The following is a 21,364-nucleotide window of genomic DNA, read 5'->3' on the forward strand; positions in this document are numbered from 1 at the left end:
TGCCAGAACTCGCGGTTTCCAGGAATTGCCACTAATGCAGGCTGTGAGTTACGGCATAAATGTGTGTGTGTTTTAAATGGACTTTTTGGTTTGGAAAGTGCCCTTCACCCCTGCCAGGCATACCGCAGTGCACTCACTTGCCCTGTGTGGCCGGTGCTTTGAAACATGCAGGCTCGGAGTGGACCATCGGTAAGTCGTCCATGGACTTGCTTTGACCATGAAGGGACGTCACCATCCAGTTACTCATTCAGCATGTCCCCAGCACCTGCTTTGTACTGGGTTTGGCTCTGAAGACCAAAAGATAAATAAAACAGGATCCTTGCCCTCAAGGATGTAGTCTGTTGGGGGCTCCAAACACATCCATAAATTGACAGTTTAAGACATGGTACTATAAATGCCCAAAGTCAAGTGTGTACAGAGCTCAGTGAGGGCACAGAGAAGGAAGCTCTTCCTTCTGATGGAGAGGGTCAGGGGAGGCTTTGGAGAAGAGGTGGCATTTGAGCCACAGGTTTCCAGATAATAACAAAATAGGAAAATACATACCAGGGAGATGGAACAGCAGGAACAGGGGCACAGAGGAAAGATAGTGTCCCATGCTTGGGAATCCTGAGGACTCAGTGTGACTTTGGGGGTGGCGTGGTAAGAGGCAGTTGAGGTAGGGTGGAGTGAGAACGTGGATGGCTTTCAATGCCGGACTAGAAAATTTGGCTTTATTTGCCTGTCAGTAGAAGCAATCAAAGGTTTTTGAGAAAGAGACTGACAGGAAGTAAATGTAATATGTTAAAGAGAGTGCAGAGGAGCAAGTCAGGAAGCCTGGAATTCAGGTAGGAGGCCTTAAAATAATCCAGCATAAAGTAGCCACAGCTTGAAGCACGCCAGGGGCAGTGGAAAGACAGGGAGAAGAGGGATGGGAGTGATCGGTGGAGGAAGAAGAGCTGAGAGGACTCTTGCGATGAGTTGTATATGGGGACCAGGGAGTAGGAGTTAGAGATGATTCCAGGATTTCCAATGGAAGATGCTGAAGCTTTTAACTGAGGGACGACAGCAGCTGGATAAAGTCCAGTTTTCAACCTTTTGTGTCTGAAGGGCTGAAATGCCCCTAGTAGCTATGCCCCCAAAGCACTTCATTTCTCACTTCTCATGCAGGCCTGGATCTCTGGAGAGGGTGTCAGGGTAGAGATTTAGATTTGGGAGCCATCTGTCTAAGGTAATATTCGAATCCATGGAATTTAACTGCACAGGTAGAGAACCAAGCAGAGTGACTCACAGCTGGGCAGACAGTGCACTGAGAGAGAGAGAGAGGGAGAGGAAGACGGAGAGGGAGAGGGAGAGGGAGAGGGAGAGGGAGAGGGAGAGGGAGAGGGAGAGGGAGAGGGAGAGGGAGAGGGAGAGGGAGAGGGAGAGACTGAGGCTCCATCAAGACGCAAAGATTCATATGAAGACTAGGGATTTTCTAGGAGTCGGTGGTAACATGTCTCGAGAAGGGGGTGCCTTTTTCCAATTTGCACAAAGGCGCCATATGGTCTAGCAGTTGTGCTGGAACTAAACCTAGGCAAGGGCCAGGAGCAGCACCTTAGGGAGCCGCCTGCCCTTTGAGGGAGGGTGGAGGAGAAGGAGCCCCCACCAGGGACACTTGGCAGTGGTTAGAGACTTAAGTAGGGCTGTGCTCAGTTGTCTTGGAATTTACCTGAAAACATAGTCACCACTCGGTGACCTCTCATCTTAACTTTGGTTCAGAGCCGCTGCTAATAATATTCATCAGTTTTCCTTTTTCACATTTCCAGAGGGTTTTTCTTGATCTCAGCAGTTGGGATAGTTTACTGTCTCCATTTGGCAAACATAGAACGATCAAACCTGTGGCTCTGTTTCCAAGAGCCGACGCCGGGCAGGTGAGCATCGTCCAGGGCGGGTGGCTGCCTCCTCCAGAATGCCTGCTCCAGAGCCTGCCCTGTGGGTTCCTGGGAAACAGGCCAAGTTCACTGTCCATAGGGACGAGTTCTCCCTCAGGCCACTCACTCCTGTCACATTTGGCTCTGGCCAGCCAGGAGTCAGGAGTTGCTGGGGACATTCCCAACCCAGAGCAGGCAGAACCTCTGGGTGGCTCTGAGTGCTGCTCTCTGAGGACGTGGCAGGGCAGAGGAAGCCTCTTGCCTCCTGGGGTGCATAACAAAGAAAAGGCATCCCCAAGACAATGGCTTGGAGGCTGTCCTGGCTCCTCTGTGGCACAAACTACAAAGCTCAGAGCCTCCCCTAGATGTGCCCACAGGATGGTATAAATGTTTCTTGCAGAAGAGGAAGCATGTGCCCTGCCTTGGCGCATGATTTGCCGCCCACACAGGCCTGTCACTGATGCCTCCTGGCACTTGTGACCTCGTTTGCATCAGTGGAAATTTACAGGAGAGAGTAAGCACCACCTTCCTGCCCAGGAATGCGGCACATAACCCAGATTAAAAATTCCAAGTTCCCACCTTTGTCAGCGGGATCCAGGCTCTCGATAGGCAGATAAAACATTGCTTGAAACTCCATAAAGCTCAGGTGAAGATGGGGTTTATCTCAGTGGGTGGAACCCAATTGCTTGTATGTTGCCTAAGATTAGTCAGTCAAAGTGCTCTGTTTTCAAAATAATTCACTTTTTTTAGGTCTTAAATTCTGGTGACTTTTTTTTTTTTTTAAATATATCTTTTATTGATTTCACTGGTGACTTTTTTCACCAGCTGATTCTCTGCTTGTTAATTTGAATGAGGAATCGAACTCCTTTTCCAATGGGGGAAAAAACCATTTCTCCTTTCTCTGGGTCTTGGCTGTTTTTTCCTGTCAGTCAGCTGTGGCTCCCTGGCTTGGGCATCGGGAACCCTCAGAAAGCTCTGGGATGACTTCATGCTCTGCATCCTGTAAATGGCAAGTGATCACACCGCCCCTCTTTCAAGAAAGGACTCTGATGCAGAGAGGAGGAGAGAGGATTTTTCCACAACTTCAGAGGGAAAATCTGTAAGATTAGAACCCAAGAGGCTGAGATTCAGGAAATGTGTTCCCAACCTGCCTTCTCCGGAAGACCCAGGGAACCGACCTTTTCCCAGTGGAAAGTTTGCCTTATCAGCTTTCAAAGAGAAATTAGTTCCATATGATAGGAATCGTGTTCTTTAGTTTGGGCTTAAAGGATTTTCTGAGCTTTTAAGTTGTTTCTACTGTAATATTCCTTCTCTTCTGGCATTGACGTTTCCCATGAAATGCCTTTTTAAAAAAAAAAAAATCAAATGAGCTTTTCAACTTGATCAAGGACTTCAGCAATCTCAGTTCTTTGCTTCCTGGACTGACCTTTTGATTACATGCAAGATGTTCAGGATGATTTGTCTTGTCTGGGTATACTACTGCACTGTTGTAAGGATGCTTAATCACCAGGCACACACGTTAGTCACTGGTTACTCAACCTACAAGCCCAGCTTTCTTATATATTAGCTCTAGGACTAGTCTAGAGCTAGAGAAGGAACAGTACGACTGGATGGGTGACAAAGAAATTCACCACCAGAGGTGAAAGCAGTTCCTACATTTCTCCCGCATTTCCTCAGTGCCCATCACGTGCAGAACACCAAGTAGTGCTGGAGGGAGAGGCCAGAAGGATTTCACACCCAAGGAGTGTATGGACAAAGGGAGCACAACCAGAGTTTAGGGTCAGAAACTGAGGGGGCTTGTTCCCTTTAATCAGCACTCGATTGCCCACTCAGACCTGTGCCCGGCACCTTGAAGTAAGAGAACTGCAATAAGCATGGGAAAGACCTGCAGGGAAACCAACAATCTCAGTTAGTGTAATAAATGCTATACTTAGAAGTATTCACCAAACACCAGCAGGGCATGGAGGAGGGACACCAGGCTTGTCTGAGGAAGGGATACAGAAGGCTTCTGAGACAGCATTTGATGAGACTGAAATTGGCAGCGCCGGAGAGAGGAAGGAACAAAAGGTGCCGGGCCAGAGCTCCTCAGATTATCTGTGGTGGTGAACCAGTGGGGTTTTTCCTTTTTCAATCCATTAGGACCAATACTTTTATAAGATATAATAAAAATAAGTTACTAGAATAATGAAAATTTTAAAAGACATAAAAGCCTAAATTTTTATTAGATTCAACAGACATAAAATTACTCTCAAGTGGTTATAAAGGTTTCTAAATGCTTACTGTCAATTTTTCTACTTTATTGCTACTTGTTCCATTCATTCATTTTCGTTCATTCATTCCCCACTTCATTTCCGCTTCAGTGCAGGCCAGTAGCAGCTTGCAGGTGAGGGCCAGCCCGAGGACCACACTGTGAGTGGCACTGCTTTAGGCCCAGGAGGACACCCGTGAGGGCAGAGAGGCCCACCAGAGTGCACGGAGCGCCTCTGGGGACCGAAGCAGGTGGAGAACAGCGGGGAAAGCAGTGAGGCTGGAGAGGCAGCCAGAGACCCCTCGGTGGAGCATTACAGGTGCTAAAGCCAGAAGGGAGCCTCTTAAAGATTCAAACACTCAAGAATTGAATTTCAGAAAAACAACTGGTCCAGTGTGGAGAATGAAAAAGGTAGAGAGACGAGTTAGGAAATGCAGTGATTCAGGTGGGATTTGATGGGGCTGAAGGGAGCCCACGGCATTGTGGTGGAAAGAAGGTGTCTGATTCTCAATATAATCAGGAAGGGGTGTCATTCGGTCCCATCATTTTACAGATGAGGAAACAGATGCCCAGAAAGGTAGCAGAGCTGAGACTAGAAGTTCTGCTTTGTGGCTGGGGATAATTATCCTTGCCCCTTGACTAGCTGACCAGATGGTGCACCAGATAAAAACCAATATTGCAGCTTGTCTACCTGACCCCCCTGCCCCGTGCTGTCTGAAGAGAGAGAGGATGTGTGTCCATGAGAAGGTTCCAGGTGCACTGAGATTCCAGCCTGCACACTGACAGTCCCCCACCCCGCCACCCCTCCTGCCCAGTGGCACTCAGCAAGCCTGCCTGACCCCGTGCTCTCTGCTCACAGTCACCGTCTTAATGACAGAAGCCACTCCAAGGTTCACTGTGTCCTGTAACAGCCTGTTACATTCATGTAAATCCTGTTTAGACAGTTGACAGAATTTGTTGTATTCTCCTTTTTATGGGAACAAAGGTTGCTGTCACCCCCAAGTCAAACATGAACAGGCAGTCAGCAAGCAGGGCCAATTTTTCCTTCTGGTATCTCTTAGAATCAGTTTGGTTCCAAACTGGTCTTGAAGGATTAATGGCTGGAGTGGGGTAGACCTGAGAGTGTGTTCAGAGCCACAGTTTCCTGGGGTGTTGCCCTAGTACTATGTCATCCCCAAGACAGGACCCCAACAGTTAGCTCCAGCTGCATGTTGGCTCCACAGGTCCCCAATGGGTGCCAGGGTCCCAGCACAAAACAGAATCCCCCAGCTTCCTAAGAGTCCCCCATGTCTTCCCTAATCCAGCCCCATTGAAGTCTTGGAACCAAACCAACGCTAAGTGGCAGAGAGGGGAATTGCTGTTCAAATCAACAGCCAGTTATTATGGGCCTACTATGTGCAAAGCATTGTGTTAGGCACCAAAGGGAAGTCAAAATATAAAGATATAAAAATGAAACCAGTGAAGCACCTCTCCTCATAGAGACTACATTTTAGTTGGGAAAATAAGAACCATAAAGTAAGAGCAGCCCAAGCCAAGATTTTGGAAATTGCACTCTCTGGCTCCCCTGCCTTTCAATACTCATGACCTTCCCAGTACAGTGGCACTGATAGAAATTCTCAAATGTAAGCATGGACCTGGAGTAGACTGCTCATTTGTGAAAACACATGATAAAAAAATATTAATAGGTTTGGCCATGTTGAAAAGATATCTTCATTTATCATAACGGTGAAAAATTAGAAACAACATCTTCCAAAAGTGGCCTCGTGGGATCTGGATTTTATCACGTCACTGAATGTTTGAGACTAATATCCATTGTCCTACATAATTAGGCAGGAGGGGGTAGAAATGAGGACTGGCCATTCCCGCTGAGCTTTATTTGAGTGCACTAGGAGGTACCGATACCATGTCACTTCTTGGGAATTTCGTGTTTTATTTCTGGAGAACTTCAGTTCTCCAGAGTGGAAATAAATTTCTCCAGCCACAATGGTGTTAGATAGCAGCAGGATCCAGGACTTCTTTCATCATCCTCCAGTTGATTCTGCCTAAAGGAACAAGTCATTGTGGTGAACTCCCTGGCCTTTGACAGACAGGGATGGACCTGGACGAACCTCAACTTAAACCTGCCTTTTCTCATTGTACGAGGCTCCCGATAGAGATTTTAATTCCTATATCTTAACGCTTCAGAATTTGGTCTTAGCGAAAATAAGTGAAGGAGACAAAGATGTTGTGGCCGATGGAGCATAACCAGTTCTGGAGATATCTCGCTCAATGCTGGTGTCAGGTCGTGGCCCTGTGTGACCAGCTCTCTTTGGCTCCTCACCCCGTTTCCCACAGAGCAGTTTATAAGCTGGACGTGCCACTTCATAATACAGTAGACCTACCCACCCCAAACTCAAAAGCTTAGGATAGTTATTTAGAATTTACAAAGTCTGTGTCTATTCTCTATCGGTTTTGATCCTTCTAAAAATCTTAAGCACTTGGCCATGTACTGCTATTAGCTTTTTGCTGATAAGGAAATAATACGGCTTCTATAGCATTTAATGCAAGAAGAATGTTAGTCTCCTCTCAAAAGGTGTGTTCAGCGGGGCCTCAGTGACTCAGTGGTTGAGCGTCAACCCACGAACCAGGAGGTCACCATTTGATTCCCGGTCAGGGCACATGCCCGGGTTTCAGGCTCCATCTCCAGTGGGGGGGCGTGCAGAAGGCAGCCGATCAAGGACTCTCTCATCATTGATGTTTCTCTCTCTCTCTCCCTCTCCCTTCCCCTCTCTCTGAAATCAATAAAAAAGCATATTTTTAAAAAAACTATAAAAAATGAAACACTTCTTTAAAAAAAAAAAAAGTGTGTTTATCTGCTACTTTTGCTCACAAGTTTGGTGATACTTTCTAAACTGAAAATAAAACACACAAGCTAAAAAATAATTTTCCCCCTGACTTGTGAATTCTGTTGGCTTTGAAAGATCTTAGGAAGTTATGATGGCTCTTACTTATGCATTTAATAGATTACCTTTATTAAGAAGGGTACTACTACATAAAGTTGGAACATCTTTATTTTATTTTTTTATTTTTTTAAATATATCTTTATTGACTTCAGAGAGTTCAGAGAGAGGAAAGGAGAGGGGGAGAGAGAGAGAAAAACATCAATGATGAGAGAGTCATTGATCGGCTGCAGCTCACAACCCGGGCATGTGCCCTGACCGGGAATCGAACCCTGATCACCTGGATCCTAGGTCGATGCTCAACCGCTGAGCCACGCCCGGCTGGGCTGGAACATCTTTAGACAGTGTCTCCATATCTAAATACTCAAATGTTTTAAAAATAAACAAGTAAAATGGCTGTCAGGAAATCTGGGCTCTTGTTTGCAAAACCAAGTGCGAGGCACAGAATGGTGGGTGCTCAGGAAGTTGCAGTGAGTTCCCCCAAAGTGAATTTCTTAAGGAAAATTTGAGGTCATTTGCACTTTTTGCTATGATATGCTCAGCATTAGGAGGAAATCAGTTAAATTCCTTGGAAAGGGACTCAGATGTTCGTTGCTGTCATCTGCCCAGCCTGTGATCAGTACTCCCAAAATGACCTGCAAAATATGCTAGGCCTATCCTTGGAGCTTGTAATCTGTTAGGGGAAAGCAAGCCTTTTTAAGCAAAACATAATTAGGAAACAAAGCAATACCCACTATAATCCCGAACTAAAATGTGAGGTGTGTGTTTCCAAGGGCCTGGGAGTGGTTCTGAACTATGGTGGTCCTCTTGGGTTTTTCAGACTTCTGGTTTAATCTCTGATGGGGATAGCCCATAACCAGATGGGACCTGCTGATGTGGCCAAAGATTCTGGCTCAAGTCAGAAGGCTCCCTCTACCTCCTCTCCTTTGCCCTCTTTCCCCTCCCCTCCAGTATTGCATAAGGCATTACTAATGCTGGCAAACGTTTGTTTTTAGCCACTTGCCAAAAGCAGCCTGCCTATCTCCTCCTGAAGTTGACACTATAAACTCTCTTCCCTCCTGTCATGAAGCATTCCTCATCACCTCTTCCCAGCAGTGCCCACATCCCCTTTCACATGTTGCGCAAGACCCATGCTTAGACAGCTGATGGCTGCAACAACTTTTGTTTTCTCTAAACCAAAGAGAAGTTCTAACCCTGACGAAACTAGGACACTACTATTTCCTCTCAGTGGCTTTCTTCGGGGAACCAGCCTGAGTGCTGACAGGGTCTGGTGCCCCCAGTCAGAATATCCCTGGGTTTCCTGGGAGGGAACCGGCCATGACTAGACAGGGTATGAAGTCTCACTGTCCCTTCATTTGTTGGTCTGTGTGTTTGTACTGATATCTCTATTATCTGGCTTACCTTTCTGAGGACAAGAGCCCCAGCATTTATTCACTTACAGCAGTAACAGTGATATCTGTGGCTAGCATTGACCCCTAGAGGGCTGTGCGCCCTCTAACGTTTAACACAGTTTCACTCTATGAACCTCTTTGTTGGTATTGGTGCAGTGTGTCCAACATCAACCTGGGGTAGGATCCATCTGCCTTTGACCATCCCCACTCCACAGCTGTCCCAATTGTCATTAAGCTCTTATTGCTTAAGTGGGAGCCGTGTTCTGATTCTTCCTCCTCAGATATCTTTCCTTCCTTCGTGATGCAACCAGCCGGCAGGGACCTCCTCCAGAGGACTCCCCGTGACTCTCTGATGCTATTTGTGGTCTCACTGCAGGAGAACCTCCACTTCCTTGTTGGATTTCTGCGGCCAAGAAGCAAGGCTGGCCCAGCAGGTGGCTTTCCATGGGTCAGTTGCACTTGGTTCTCTGCACTGGGGGAACCTGAGGAGCTAAGCAGGATTTAGCTCGTTGACCACCTTATTTTCCCAGGACTATCAAGTCAAAGTGTCCTCTTGGCCCCAGGACCCTTTCTGTGCCAGTGGTCAGGAGTCCCCTACCTGCCACGGTCTGTCATCTCCTTGGTGTCTTTGTCTGAATCCTTCCATCCTGCCTCCTCCTTTCTCTTGCTGAGCACAGATGCACGCCGAAAGCTGCCAGGTATCACGTAGGAAGCATTTTGGCAAGGAGAGTCAGCGAGAGGTTTTCTTGGCAAGCGTAAAATAAAAGTACTGTAAGGAGCTGCTAAATAAATTTGTGCCACTTCAGCCAGGGAATTTCAGCCCTCCTGTGGGAGTAGTGGGGAGTGGAATGAAAAAAATATATATATAGAAGGCTCAGCTGTCAGCTTGATGGCTCATTCATTTGATGGTCCTAAGGAGATATATGATCTGCACACTGTGGACATTAATTATATTCATTGCATCCTGCATCTGTCCAGAGAGTCAATGAATGTTTTCTTTGGACATTTTTCCTACTGTAAGAAAAGACGAGGGGAAATCTCTCAGTCCCTTTGCTTGAGTTAAGTCGATCCTGTGTGTACACAGTAGTGAAGGAGAAAACATGCTATCTGCTTACCTACTGCATCAAACACCAGAACTGGACAGAAACCAACACCTGGCATATGGGGACTAGTTTGTGAGTCCCTGGCCCTGTTTTAAAGAGGGTGTAATAGCCAGACTTGCAGTCACTTTTATGATGACTTTCCATCTCAAATAGCTGTTGGGAAGAAATATAAAAGGGTAGAGGGGAAAGAGCCTCAAAGGAGCCTCGGTAATACTTTCTGGGTTGGAAATTATTTTATTTAATTTCTTCATTCATTAGAGAATGAGTTATTTTGCATTCAACCTCATAATGATAAATATTCATGTTTCATATATTAGTTCTTAAGCAGATGTTTCAATAGATCAGCACCGCGAACACCAGATGAAATGTCGCTTTATGACGAGAAATGAACAGGAACCTTGTTAAGCAATTAGGAATGTTGCTTCTTTTAGCAGGGGCCTCACTTTTTTTTTTCTATTACAGCTTACATACAATAGTATTCTGTATTAATTTCAGATGTACAGCATAGTGGTCAGAAAATGTACTTTACAGAGTGTTCCCCCAACGTTTCAAGTACCCACCTGGCACCATACGTAGTTATTACGATATCATTGACTACATTCCCTATGCTGTACTTTATATCTCTGTGACTATTCTGTAACTACCAATCTCTACTTCTCAATCTCTTCACCTTTTTTACCCAGTCCCCCAACTCCCCTTCACTCTGTCAACTGTCAGTCTTTTCTCTGTATCTGTAAGTCTGTTTCTATTTTGTTTACTTGTTTGTTTTGTTCTTTAGATTCCACATATAAGTGAAATCATATGGTGCAATATTTATCTTTCTCTTCTGACTTATTTCACTTAGCATAATACCCTCTAGGTTCATCCATGCTATTACAAATGGCAACATTTCATTCTTTTTATGGCTAATATTTCATTGCATACATGTACCACAGCTTTTTTATCCACTCGTCTATTGATGGGCACGTGGGCTGCTTCCATATCTTGGCTACTGTAAATAATGCTGCAGTGCACATAGCGGTGCATATATCCTTTTGAATTAGTGTTTCGGGTTTCTTCAGCTATATTCCCAGAGGTGGAATCATTAGGTCACAAGGCAGTTCCATTTTTAATTTTTTAAGGAACTTCCACTGTTTTCCACAGTGGTTGCACCAGTCTGCATTCCAACTGACAGTGCGCTAGGGTTCCCTTTCTCCACACCCTCGCCAGCACTTGTTGGTTGATTTACTGATGATAGTCATTCTGGCAGGTGTGAGGTGATACCTCATTGTGGTTTTAATTTGCATCTTCCTGATGATTAGTGTTATTGAGCAACTCTTCATGTCTCTTGGCCATCTGTATGTCTTTGGAGAAGTGTTTATTCAGGTCTTCTGCCCACTTTTTAATTGGGTTGCATGTTTTCCTGGTGTTGAGTTGTCTGAGTTGTTTATAAATGTTGGATATTAACCCCTTATCAGATGTATCATTGGCAAATATGTTCTCCCATTCAGTGGCTTGTCTTTTCTTTTTGTTGATGGTTTCCTTTGCTGTGCTTAATTAAGTTGGATAAGACTACAGGGTCAGGCCATGGGGCTATTGAAAAGATCAGTGCCACCCACGACAATTATGTATATGGTAGACACTTTAGGTAATTTCAGTAGTAAAAAACGAGCTTGTGACAAAGCTTCAGAATTCTGAGTCCACAAAAGTTCATTTTCCCTAAGCAAGTAAGGTGTTTTTTATCAATATACCCTTGCAGACTATGTTCCAAAACAAATTCTTTCCATTCCTACCAGTGGATCATTTTCTCTAAACATCTCCCTTGGGAATTACACCCTTAAATGGTACAGAAACCAAAGAAAAGACTTGAAGCTAAAATATGTAAATATGTATTTTAATGACTTTTTCCTGGTATCAAAGTAATATATAACTCCTACAGAAATTTAGAAAATACAATAAAGAAAAAATTATTCATAAACATATCGCCTAGAAATAGATTTTTAACATTTTTCTTTCATCTTTACTCATCTCTCCTTTTCCTTCCTATCTCTCTCCCTTCCTTCTACCCCCCAATTTAACATAATTAAGAGAATATTGAAAATACAATTTTATATCCTGTTTTTTCACTTAGAATTATATCAGCCTACAGATAAGTCATGAAACTCAGAAGCTATAAAGGGAAGATGGATAGATTTGACTATATAAAAATATGAAAGTTACCATAAACAACACTTAAAAACAAACTGGGCAGTAATCTTCTCAATCAATATAGCAAATTACTACTATCCATAATATTTTAAAAAACAATATGTAATGAGCTTCTTAAAAATAATAAAAAAAATAACTCATTTTATTTTATTATTATTTTTTTAGATAACTCAAATTTTAAAATGGGTACAACATGTAAATAGGTAACAGACAGAAGAAATACAAATAGCCGTTAAACATATATATTTTAAAGCCTAATCTCATTAATAATCAAGAAATGAAGTTAAAACAATGAGATCATTTTCCCTAGCAGATTGGCAAGGACGTAAGGATGGTGACACCCACCTGAATAATAAGGAAGCTAGTAGACACTCTCTACACTATTAGTGGGAGTATAAATTGTTGCAAACTTTTTGAAGAGTAGTTGCTCAACATCCATTTCAATTTTAAACATTTATACCCTTTTACACAGCATTTCCACTTCTAAAAATGTATCCTAAGTAAACACTCCCACAAGTGCACAAAATAATGTTCACTGCTCCATTGTCAGGAGTTGCAAAAAACTGGAAACAACCTAAATTATGGTACAACTTTAGAATGTAATTTTATATAATTATTAAAGAGAATGGGGCAAATCTATAAAATGTAGAAATATATCCAAAATATTTGTTAAGTGGTAAAAGCAAGTTACTTCATAATATCATGTTAGTGTAGCAGTGAGAAGAAAAGTTCGGAGGGCTGTGAATTTGTCATCGCTTTCTCCATAATTTCTTCAGGAACAATTGAACTTTATGCAGTGAAAATATAACTTTTCTAATCATAAAAGAAATAATTTTCAAAAGATAAGAATTCTATCGTAAACATTTCCCTACACTTTAGTCCATAAAATTTTAGCAGCTTTCATAAAGTTCTGTCATGGATTTATCATAATTTATTTAGCCATTCCCCTATTAGGGTTGTTTTGAGGATAAAATAATATGGATAAAAGCCCTCAGCATTTGGTAACATTCACTGTCTTTTAGTTACTAAACACTGTTATTCTTATTATCTACTTTTTTCAGGTTCTCTGGATACACACACACACACACACACGCACGCACACATGCACATATGCACACAGATGAACATAGAGACAAAAACAATATACTTATAATAGTATATTGACTGTATGTAACCGATATCAAAGTTATACTTTATTAAAGTATTGTTGTCTTTTAGATTCAGATATTGAGACATTTACAGGTGAGATGATTTTACATCTTGAATTTGCTTCAAAATCTGAAAAAAGCTGGCTCAGGAAGGGAGTAAATGTAGAGATGAAACGAGGCCACTTTGGGAGTTCTGTACTTTCGTATATGTCTGAGCTTCTCCACAATAAAAAGTTTAAAAAGTACATTAAAAATAGTTACTGAATAGCCTCATAGATTCACTCTTATTCAAGGAGCCAGCTCTCAACTTAGTTTCATTTCTTTCTTCTGGAAGTCACCAATTCCAGTGATCTGAGCAGTAAGACTCATGTCATTCTGTTTTATGACTCTTGGAGTAGCTTGAGGTAGAAACAAAATAAATACAGTTTCTGAATTTCCTTTGTCTTCACCCACCTGGGAATCCTCTCTGAAACCCTGGGGGCCTTTTAAGTAACTGATGACCCAGCAACAACCATGAACCCTTCCCGCAGCCGGGCAGGATAAAATAGCTCCTTGTGTCCTTCTCTGCTGCATGAAGAAGGCATCGCAGCTATTAAATGCCGGTGCTGTGAGCTAGTGAATAATGAGCCTGTAACTGTGTATTTTGCATTTTGTGATCTGAGCCTCTGCCCAGTGTGAACTTGTAATCCTCACTGTGTAGCCTTGTCGGGTTTGGCTGAGGAGTTGCCCATTGACATAAGAGGCTGAGGAACTCCAAAGCCAGAACTGACCTCTGGGTATTTCAAAGTCAGGAGCCATAGGCTGACTTTTCTTGCCTTTTTATTTTTTTTAAATGAAGATAATGATTTATCCTGAGCGCGACAGCTGACCACGACCATACTGGGCTCTGTAACCTCTTCGGGCCTGTTTGACCAATCCTCTCAATGTTCTTCTCTTCCATCTGTATACAAGCCCGGGGAAGTACTGGGGTCCTCTCGCTCTAATTGCCTCTCCCGAAGCAGTTTCCCTGCTCTAGCTTCACTAAAGCAAAGGATTTGAACTTATAGTTCAGGATTCTTCTTTTCCCTCCGGAATCCATCTCTAAGGGGCAAAGCACATGGCTTTTTATCAGTTTAATTACTTTGGAGCAAAGGTCCCAGTGATGTTTATAGAATTTCCTCCCTTTCCCTAAAAATAAGACAGGCTCTCAGTTGGCCAGGGCAGCTCACTGAAATGCTCCTGTTTCTCTCCTCGGTTAGTACCTTCTGCCAGGACCTAGCTGGAGCTAGGCAGGAATAAGGCTTAGCGCCAGCTAAGCGGGGAGACAGGTGCTCAGACAGAGCCTTCCAGAATACAGTGCAGGGCGTGCTGTGGTAGAGATGTGAACTGGGCACTCTAGGGGCAGAGTTGAGTATCTGGGGACATCGGACAGACCTCACAGTAGAGGTGTGAGATGTCTGACCTGAGGACAGAACTGATAGCCTGGGATTGTATCATGTTCTTAATCAAACCCCCTTAGGGTCCCAATTTGAGGGTTTGTCCCATTAGATCGCACCTGGCGTGAAACCAGCAATGGCATTTCCTTCAGGGCTCGTACAGTTCTGAGAATTCCTAAGATTAGACTGAAAAGTCAGGGCTGAGGTGCCTCTGTGCCCTGGGGCATCCTATGCCCAGAATGAGTTGCACCACCTGTACCTCTGAGCTCTGTCTCCTGAGCTGTGCAGACATCTCTGTGCAGAGAGCATTGTGACAAGCAATGACAAAACTGATTGCAAAGCACTTTTTTCTCCCTGAACAATTCCTGCTCCCATGACGGCAGCTGAGTAACATGCAGTCAGACCGCTTACCTGGGGTGTTAGTCACAAGCTCTCTTGAGCAATCTCAGGTCAGCTCTTTAGACCATTGAGGGTTTCTGTTAGCACTTGTTTCTATTACCTGAGAATATCCTTTCCAAGCTCTTAGCAAGTTAGGCTTCGGGCAAATTCAGAAACTCAGTAACCTTGTTTGGCAATGTGAGGGAGTTAGAATGCTCTGAGCCGCTGGGCCAGACCATGGTGCTGATAAAGCCAGCCCAAGGCTCAGATCCCCCACAGCCTAGCTCTCTCCTGGGGTCCGCAGACTATATATATATATATATAATCTATAACCTTGTCCAGCTGCCTGTAATGTGCCCTCAGTCCTAGAAGAGCCAGACAGCTAGGCACTAACAGAGCCTTGAGTCTGAAACCACTGCTGAACACCTGAGGGACAGCGCTCCCAGCATTGGCCTCCTTCCTGTGCACGTGACCACAGTCATCCTCAGCCCCACCCTGTGCTCATGTCACTCCACTTAAATAAGTCTTGCTCGTTTTGTGGGGGCTGGGGGGGGAGTGGGGAAGGAAAGAGTTTCTACAGATGACAGTCTGCTGACACAGTCGCTAATGTGGGAAGCAGGATTCTATGTGCAGCGGGAGTGGGAGGCTGCTTTGGGGACCGGGGCTGGGGCTGGTTTAGAGACGGAGAAGGCTCGCTGTCCTGAAGCAGACGCACGCATACCCAGCACACCTTTGCCTCACACCCCTCAAGCCCAGGAAGACCGCGGCCAGGAGAAGCACAGGAGCAGAGGAGCTCTGGCCTGTGTTCCCACTGATCTGTGCCAAGAAAACTCTGCTGCTTTAACTTCCCTTATCGGGCATTCCTGGAAGACAGGGCTTTGTTTTCATTCCTGGTGTCCTACAGTGACCTCTCACTGCAAGACCTGTGTGGTCAGGCTGCATCGACTCCCAGGTCACAGTGGAAACCAGTCACATCAGTTCTGTCAGCACCTACCTCCTCCAGCTGAAATGTGATTCTAGGCTGACAGAGACCAGCCCTGTCCCTTGGGCCAAGCACGCCACCAGTGCAGAACCATGAGTGCCCATTGTGGAGGTGAAGCTGGATAGCAGTCAGCTGTGGCTACTGAAGATGCCCTGTGAGGGACACCATCACTCCCAACAGCATAGCCAGGAGGCTGGGCCAGGGCAGCCCCCAGTCAAGCAGGGAAGTCACCCAGCATCCCACCTGGCTGTGCAGCCCCCTGCTTACAGATAAGCCTGCGAGGTTTGCCCCTGAATGTGTCATTCCTTAGAAAAACAAAGCATAAAGGTGTCACTGGATAGGCCTGGCTGCTTCTCTCGTCCTCTCCCAAGTGAGCCTGGAGGCTGGCAATTGTGCCAGTGCCTAGGACTGTTTTCCAGCCTGCCTTGGTGCCTGAAGGTGCATGGTGCTAGGAGCCATGTTGGGCAGGGTGTTTTAGGACAGTGTCGCCTTTTATGTGCAGATGGTTTGATCAGTATCCAACCCTGTTCTATCTACGTTGAGACCCTTTACCAAACAGTTCTGCTGCTGGTAGAACCCACCTCCCAAGTGAGTTCTGCTTCTATGGGTCAGGGGAAGGGTGCAAGGTGCCTTTGTCCTGGGCTCACTATAATCCACTTGAGGCTCCTGTGTACCTGGGGTACAACCAAACCAACCCTGTTCTTACTCCTGTTTTTCCTTTCCCTGGTTACCAACATCCCTACTAATCCCCTGCATCTAAGAGGGAAGCACAAGAGTCCTCATTTCTGCCCCTTCTCCCCTTCCATCTCCAAGTGGTTGTCAAGCCTCGTTTCTGGTTGTGTTTTCACCAAAGCACTGCTGACAGACCACTCACTTTCCAATCCATTTGTCACTGTCCCGGTGCAAGTCCTCACATCTCTTCCCTGGACTGATTCAGCTGCCCCTCACTAATCTTTTCTGTTCAGCTGGGATCCTTTACTCCCTTCATCAGAGAGCTTCGACGGATCCCTTTCACCTAATATCTAAATATCTAAATTCCTGAGTGTGGCAGTCAGGGCCCGTCTTAATACAGACCTACCTTTCCTCTCCAGCCCTGGCGTTTGATGGCTCCAGCGTTCCCTCGCTGCCTCTCCAGCCTCACTATACCAAGTGAAGCTCCTGAGCCTCCCCGCACATCACACCTCCCCCCCCAGCCCATCCATCTGCCCATGCCGACCTTCTCACACCCCCTCCCTGTCTGGAAGATGACTTCTGTGGAACTGTCCCTCTCCTCCCACTGGAAGCAACTGATTGTTCCCTCTTGTATTTCTCTCATAGCACTTGGCTCCTACTTCTATCATGCCACTGGTATTATACGGTAGTTGGTTCTCTCTCCTTTTATCGAGTGCACTACGCTAGGCACAGTGGGGAACTGAATCAACCCGATGCCTCCTTCATAGGTTTATAGGTTAGCAAATATTGGTCTCCCTGTTACACAGTGAGTTCCTTAAGGATAAAGATCCTCTGTACTCTTGATGCCTCTCACAGCCCCTGGCACATAGTGGCCACTTGCTCCATGGATGGTCACGAAGTGAACTCCAGTGGGCAGAGATAGATATTGGAGTGGAGGGACAGGGTAGGCGGATGTCTTATGGGTACAAGGTAAGTGGGAAACCTGGAAAAGTCACATTCTGTCCTCAGTTTCTAAAGGGCAGCCCACTTTTTATATGTGGTTAGCCCATTCATATGGAACCATCATCTAGGGACCACGAGGCCAATTTTGTGAGTCGATCTAAATTTTTTATCTGGATAGCTCAAAGAAGTGTGTACGCATGACCACTCTGTGGTCTGATCACCCGTCCCCTGAGCCAGCTCGCCCAGGTGGACGGTTTGGGGCCCACCTGCTTCTCCTTGTTTCTTTCAGAGACCTGAAACTGGACAATGTGCTGTTGGACCACGAGGGTCACTGTAAACTGGCAGACTTCGGGATGTGCAAGGAGGGGATCTGTAACGGCGTCACCACGGCAACCTTCTGCGGCACGCCCGACTATATCGCTCCAGAGGTGAGTGCTTTGGAAATCTGAGCCGTACATAACCCTGATCAGAAGTGCCACAGGTTGCTTTTGTGGGCGGCAGCTCTATGGGCGGGGTTGAAAGCTGATGCCTCCAGCCTCCTTTAATGGCTCATTGGCTGAATGACGGCTGAAAATGTCTTCAGTTCCTCTAATTAAGAACTGGAGTCAAAAATATTTTTGACAAACTTTGCAGTTGTTGCTAGGCTTTGGCCCTGAGTGAGGACAGAGTGTGCTCCACGCACCGCTACTTAGTTTCTTCTTTGTCTCTGCTCAGTGCTTGGATCCCAGCCCCGGGTACAGAGGTAAAGACTAGCTCTCGAGTCTCCCCACCTGGGTGAGCGAGCCCAGTCTCCTCCCCTCACACAGATGTAGGTCCCAAACCCTCTCTGTTCCGGATCGGCACTCGCCCTACCTTGGCCTAAGCAGCCCACAGATGTGTGGCCACCTGGATGAGAAGGGGGCCTCTGTGCTGACCACAGGGAACACAGGCCTCTCGAGAGAGCAGATGGAGCATGCGTGCCGGCCCAGGAGACCGCTTTTCACTTTGATGGTTCCGATCTATTATCTCCCCTAGTTATCAAGCACACGTTTGTTAATCAGATGCGCGGAGCGCTTCTCATGCTGCCCCCCCCCCCCCCCCCAGATCCTCCAGGAAATGCTCTACGGGCCCGCGGTGGACTGGTGGGCCATGGGCGTGCTGCTCTACGAGATGCTGTGCGGCCACGCGCCCTTCGAGGCGGAGAACGAGGACGACCTCTTCGAGGCCATCCTGAACGACGAGGTAGTCTACCCTACGTGGCTCCACGAAGACGCCACAGGGATCCTGAAATCCGTAAGTGCGGCTTACCCGGCTGGCTCCCCACCTGCAGCACGCCAGCTCACTAGATGTGATTCTGTGTGTCTAACACCTCCACCCGTAAGCGGCCAACTTCAGCTGAGATAGGTATTTCCATCTGTAGGATCCAAGAGCCAGAGCGCTCTCTGGCTGCGTTCCTCTCTTATGCAACAATTATTTCGAGCCAGCGGTGACAGCAGTCAATAGCGTTGTTCGCCACATAGCCGGTGTTTCTAGCACTTGTGGCTTTGGTGTGGGTGAAGTGATGCTCCCTTCAGTCAGGACACGCCAGGGTGTTGGGTCACATGACCACCGTTCCCAGTGTGTTGCGCTAGTGATGGTATTTCCGCCGGCAGTGTCCAAGGAGCAAGACCAAGGGCCCTTTCCCTTGGTGCTGGGAGGAGAGAGGGAGGTTTTCCAAACCTCTGCAGATCTCTCTTGCTTCCATGTTATCCTCATGCAAGCCAGGTGCCAGGCCCAGGATTCCGGTGCAGTGAGGTAATGCATCATGCTGAAAAAAGTGGTTTTTGCATGCATTTAAGGCCCTGTACTGGAAGCCTTATTTTGAAGTGAGGAGGAAATATGGATTGCTGCCTTTGTGTTGATAATAAAAAAGCACATGGTAATTTGGGTCCATTCTGTAATGACATTAGTTGAGTTCGAAAATCATGTATTACCACCTACTGTGTGCCTGGGGCAGTAAAGGCGAGCACCAGGTCAGTACTTCAGGCTGCTGGTTCATTCCTGAAAGGTGTCAGTGGTGCCGGGAGCTTCAGTTAGAAGCCCAGGGAGCAGCTGCATTTCCTCACATAGGAACTCCAGTCCTGGAATAAAATTCGCCATCTTAACTTTTAAACTACAGCTCAGTAGCATTAAGTACATTCATCTGGTTGTACAGTCGCCGCCACCATCCATTTGCAGAACTTTTTCATCTTCCAAAACGGAAGCTCGATACCCCTTAAGCACTAACTCCCCCCAGTCCCAGGAAACCACCATTTTGCTTCTAGTCTCTATGAATGTTACTATTCCAGATACTGTGTATAAATGGAATTTGTACACTTGTCCTTTAGCAATTAAAAAATAAAATAAAAACCATGGGGTCAGAATCCAGATTCTCCTGACTCCCAGTCCAGGGTTCTGAGCTAGACTACATCTGGCCGTTTCCCATTTTTCTTCTACTTCCCATTAATAAGTGTCTTTTAACCTTAGAGCCCCACATTTTTAGCACGTAAGTCACTCCCTCATGTGACTCTGTCCTGTTGTCCCGGAAACATAAGCCATTGGAGGAAGCTTCTAGGATGCTGTGTACTTACTACCCACACAGTGTGAATCTGCCACCCATTTAACTTTCAATAAAGTAGGATATCATATTTATGATAATAATGTTACAGCATTGTTTAAAGATTATGCATCTGAATAATGCCATAATACCAGAAATAATTATTATTCTTTTCACCTGAGATGAGTCTGTGACCCTGGAAGATGAAACTGATGTTATAAACTAGAATCTCTGTTTAATTCAGTTCAGCAGATATTTGTCAGATGCCTTCTCTTTGCTTGGCCTGTGCTTAGTGCTGGAATGAAGAGATGAAAAGACATGGCCTCTTACGTTGCTCACAGTCCAGCAGGAATGAGAGCATGTAAACAAATACTCAGCTCGCCGCCAAGAAGTGATCAGAACTCTCTCTGGGAGGCCAGGACAGGGAAGGTGACCTAAGGACAAGACAGAGGAAGTGGCATTTTAGCTGGGTGTTGAACAAATAAGGGTTCAGTGGGGTTGACAAGAGGGAGAAGAGTATCCTAGGCAGAGGAAATAACATGCACAAAGCCTCAAAGGTGGGAAGGAGCATGTGCGTGTTGAAAGACATGGAGTGTTAGGTGCAGGGTGGGGCGTGAAAGATGAGTTTAGGACGTGTGAACCTGAGGGTCTGGGGGACAGACCCTGCAGAAAGTGGTATAGACCTTGCAGTTGATCACATGGGTCTGGAACTCAGGAGAGAGGCTGGAGCTGATCACTCTAGCATGGCAGAGTGGGAACGTGGGGGCAGATATGATTAGGGGAGAGGGGGAGGAGTAAGATGGGACAGCATGTAAGCGGTGACAGTGGAAGAGGGCTCAGTGAGAAGGTTAGGAAGGAATGACTTCAGGTTGTATAAACATCTACATCTACAGTTTTATTTGTGGTGAAATAGTCCAGTGGTTTTACAACGTGGGTTACCAGAAACTGGTGCTGCAGTAACTTTCGAGTAGCACTAGCTAGGTAGGAAAAAGTGGTCCTAGGCCAGATAACCGAGGGCTCACACAATGGATCTGTGCCAGGAGTTGGTTAAGCTGAGATATTTTTAAGGACTCTGGACAAGCTTTCATTTTGTTGTACGGTTCCAGATCAAGGGAAGGCACACTGCTTTCTTTTAAAAATACAGACTTCAGGCGTTCTAGGATTCTGTGAGCTTGGTGACTTCCAGAGTTCCTCGTGTTGAAAGCTGACTCCATTCGACGATGTCTTGCATAGCCTTAAAAACTCAGGAGGTCATGCTTGCTAAGTTTTGGATTGTAATCACTTGTCTTTACCCATAATTTCATAGAGCTGGGTGACTATTAGAAACACAGAATTTCAAAGAGGGCAGATCCTTAAAACATTGGATTCACATCTCTACTTGAGGGATGAAGCTAGGGCCCAAAGAGGTGAACCAGGTGCACATGGTGGGATGGAGAGAGCACACACTCATCAGAGGCAAGATACCTGGGCCTCATTGTACTTTTCCTCTGCTTTCCAGTAATGTAAGGCGGTGATA

At 45.8% G+C, this 21,364-nt stretch overlaps 1 protein-coding gene across 1 annotated transcript in view; it reads left to right on the plus strand.

Annotated features, from left to right (window-relative positions):
- PRKCH (protein kinase C eta) overlaps positions 1 to 21,364 on the plus strand; it is a 199,801-nt gene that overhangs the window by 161,590 nt on the left and 16,847 nt on the right. Inside the window, exons 11-12 of the mRNA XM_081161696.1 lie at positions 17,584 to 17,722; positions 18,378 to 18,566. Of these exons, the coding sequence (XP_081017822.1) occupies positions 17,584 to 17,722; positions 18,378 to 18,566 (328 nt within the window). The remainder of the gene's footprint in view (positions 1 to 17,583; positions 17,723 to 18,377; positions 18,567 to 21,364) is intronic.

Source organism: Miniopterus schreibersii (assembly GCF_964146895.1).
Source record: "Miniopterus schreibersii genome assembly, chromosome: 1".
Lineage (NCBI taxonomy): Eukaryota > Metazoa > Chordata > Mammalia > Chiroptera > Miniopteridae > Miniopterus > Miniopterus schreibersii.